Below are 3939 nucleotides of genomic sequence, written 5' to 3'. Positions count from 1 at the left end.
ACACACACACGCGCACACACACACACACACGCGCGCGCACACACACACACACACACACACACACACACACACAGACAGAGAGCAACACACACCAGAACGCTATTAACAAGGCTAACAAGTGACGGCTTCTGGAGATGACTTCAAAATTAGTAGAAAATCACACACACACACACACACACACACACACACACATACCACCCGGCTAGGGATGTAACGATTACCGGTGTGACGGTAAACCATGATAAAAATGTTGACGATAACAATTACCGTGTTCATTTCGAATATCATTATTATCACGGTTGATACTACGGTGTGGTAACCGCGTGTTTAATTCCTCCCAGCTTCATCCGAGCCTGCTTTTGACACAAGCTGGAAGGCTACTATGAAACAAAACTTTACCTTACTAATTGTCTAATTGATGGATTTAACCATGATTCGGATAAGGCTACACCTGCTTTTAAGGGCGCAACATTTCCACCCCAAAACGTGCGCTGTATCATGTAGCCACTGCGTCTTTTTATGTAGGCCTACACATTCACAATAAATCTAGGCTATTCCACTAACGTTATCAGGAGAATGCCGTGAAGTTTTATGTTGAGCGCTGGGTGTCACTCATTGGATATAACAGATACCAAACTCCAAATCATAAGTTAAGCTATAAGCAGCCAACATTTCCAACCAAGGAAAAAGTGAGCACAATGCCACGGTAACCTACCTATAGTAGGCTATGGGATTTAGTTCATTTAGGCCTACAGTAGTACTTAATTCAATTTCCGAAAAAAGCACAGCCTATTGGCAAATCTTGAGAGAATTCCATCAAGGTAACTATCCCGTTAGCTCACGCGTCATGTCTATCATTAATGCTCACCAAAATCATAGAAGTTAACATTGCAAGACACTTATCTTTTCTATGATCCCAGCAATATTGTCTTTGACTTGTTAATTGTTTGAATATTCATTTTATTCAATGAAAACGGATATCCTTGAACTATGCGTGACTACTTTCCTAAAACCGAATGAAGGTTAATATAATTAGCCTACTTCACGTATCTCTTAAAGTGACAGGCACTCAATTAGACCTACACAACACCCCTGTAATGTCATTAAAGACAAGTGTAATAGTTTAAAAATCAATATGAAATATTCAAATTACTGAATATGTTTAGCTATAAGTAATTATGCAGATCCTAACATATTATAAACTATTAGCAAAATATATAAAGTTCATGAATTCAAAATATGCAATAGAAACAAGACAAGCCATTTTCTGTGTGTATGAAGGGTTGAGCAGAGACTATTGCCACTGCTGTGAATGATCGGTATCCTGCTGAAGGCAATAAGGGTTTGCCTATATTTTTAATGTAAGAAACACTGTCACACTTTTTTAAACTAAAATATTTCAGCTTGTCTACACCCATCAGCGCTTTCTTAACATATTGTACACACAATTTTTAAAATACCGCGATAATACCGAAAACCATGATAATTTTGGTCACTATAACCGTGGGGTTAAATTTTCATACCGTTACATCCCTACACCCGGCACAGAGTGGACACACACACACACACACACACACACACACACACACCACTCGGCACAGAGTGGACAAACACACACACACACACACACACACACACACACACACACACACACACACACACCACTCGGCACAGAGTGGACAAACACACACACACACACACACACACACACACACACCACTCGGCACAGAGTGGACAAACACACACACACACACACACACACACACACACAGAGTGGACACTGCGCTGTGCTAAATGCAGGCTTGTTACTCACACACATGTGAGACAGGCCTAATGCGTCTATTAGTGCCGCGACTCACACACACACACACACACACACACACGACTCACACACACACACACCCTACTCACTCAGTGAAGCCTTTCCACTTGAGGAAGTACTCCACTTTTCCGTTGGTGACGCGCTGCTGAATGATCTTCTCCACCACGAACTCCTGCACCACGCTCACGCTCACACTCGTCTCCCTCTCCTCCGCACGCCGGTGCTTCATGTTCTGTTTCTTACGCATGCTTCCCTGGAACACACACATCAGGTACAACGTGCAGCTGTCAATCAATCAGATACACTTCCCTGGAACACACACAACAGGTACAACATGCAGCTGTCAATCAATCAGATACACTTCCCTGGAACACACACATCACCGCAAAACATGGACAACATGCAGCCGTCAATCAAGCCCATATGCAGCTTCAGCACAGCCTTGAGAATCAATCTGCACTACTGATCACCACGTGCCCAATCTGCACTACTCCGCTTCAAAGTTTAGAATTCCACAGAGTTAGTTATATTGACAAGTGGAACACGACTCTTTAGAAATAATGTCCAGAAATGCACACAACTTAAAGAAACACCTCACCTTATGAACTTGCCACAGAATAAGAACATGTCAAATCTACATTTTGACAAAATGTCAGATAGAAACGTAAAGGCTAATTCGAAGGGGACGACATATATTACGTTGCATAAGTTACTTTTTCCCTGAAAAAACAAAAAAATAAAACAATACCGGCATTTCATCCGTCAGTGCAGCATATTTACGGCTATATATTAGGCTGCAAATCAGCACACACCACACACTCTTACAAAAGGGTAATTGGGGTAATATATAGACCCGTGCATTTAAAGAACCCTTAGAGGTTTCTTTGATGAACTCTTCAAAAATGGTTTAAAGAACCATTTGGGGTGCCGTATATGAAGAATACAATAGAACCGTTTGGCTCTATAAAAACACATAGTTTGTAACGAGAATACGTTACTTTTCACATTATGGAGGAAAAAATGTGGAAGCATCATAAATAGCCCAGTGCACATTCATGTATCCCGCTGTACACACACTACGGATAAAACACTCTCTCTCTCTCTCTCTCTCTCTCTCTATCCTACACGGCCCGGACTCTGGAGTTGGTCGAAATGGCCAGTGACGTAACTCAGCTACGTACTCACAACTCTGGAGTAAAAAAGTTGAACGGGAGAAGTTTGGGAGAGAGAGCACGAGGCTAGAACGACCCAGTCGATCGGTCAGTCGGTCCCCGCCGTTGCCTCGTGACAGCGCGAGCCAGACAGACAAGAGAGAGGCACGCTCAGGTGGCCATCTTGATGCAGCGACCGACCACCGCGCGCATCAGATCACCGCCAGGACATCTGTCCACCTGCCAAGCCGTCATCACCACCGCGGGACAGGCGCTCGCTCAGAAGATATCCGCTAACCGGATAGCCATCTCGGGCGTCTTGACATCCATCCGTCTAACGGACAGGAATCACGAGCGCCACCGGGAAAGCACACTTTCGCGAGAACTGGCAGCGTTCCAGTTTGCCGCAGGACGTGTTGTCACGGGCAGCGGGTTACTGCCACCGCAGAATCGCTGAACTGTTCTGTTAACGTATTCCGATGTTATTATTTTTTGGTTTTAACGAGACAATAAAATATTAATGTAAGCAATTGTGTCCTACTATACCAATACGAATAACTACTAACTGTAGCGTGATGTAGCGTAAAGCGCGATGTTTTTTTTGTTCTACCTTTCAAACGCGTGCAGCAGCGCCGCCGTCTTTGTTGTGTTTACATAAGTGACTGAATGAGTTAAATTAAAATGGCCGAGTGGGAGATGGAGGAAGTGCTTTCCAAAAGGGAAAAGGTCAACCCAGGAAAACCGCGGGTAGCCTTAAAGCGCCCGCCAGCCCGGCACGGCTCATCGCGATGTGTGTGTGTCGCTGTCCTCTTCAGGAGAACAGAAGCGGCTGTCTCTCAGGCTCCCCGTATCCGCCTCCATCAGTACACTGCTAGAGCGCTGTCCGTAGTCCCCTGTTGTCGGTGGTTAGTAGACTGTTGCCCCAACATCTGCGCTTTATTCTTAATCTCAGTGTTTGAAGAGGGC

The 3939-nt window shown here is 44.4% G+C and overlaps 1 protein-coding gene across 1 annotated transcript in view; it reads right to left on the bottom strand.

The window, feature by feature from the left end:
* cbx3b (chromobox homolog 3b) overlaps positions 1 to 3712 on the bottom strand; it is a 5947-nt gene extending 2235 nt beyond the window's left edge. Inside the window, exons 1-2 of the mRNA XM_062537895.1 lie at positions 3584 to 3712; positions 1912 to 2075 (exon numbers count right to left, since the gene is read on the bottom strand). Coding sequence (XP_062393879.1) covers positions 1912 to 2069 — 158 coding nt within the window. The 5' untranslated portion in view covers positions 2070 to 2075; positions 3584 to 3712. The remainder of the gene's footprint in view (positions 1 to 1911; positions 2076 to 3583) is intronic.
* Positions 3713 to 3939: the final 227 nt, after the last annotated feature.

The sequence above is a fragment of the Sardina pilchardus genome, chromosome 6, assembly GCF_963854185.1.
Source record: "Sardina pilchardus chromosome 6, fSarPil1.1, whole genome shotgun sequence".
NCBI lineage: Eukaryota > Metazoa > Chordata > Actinopteri > Clupeiformes > Clupeidae > Sardina > Sardina pilchardus.
This window is presented reverse-complemented; position numbering and strand designations above follow the sequence as displayed.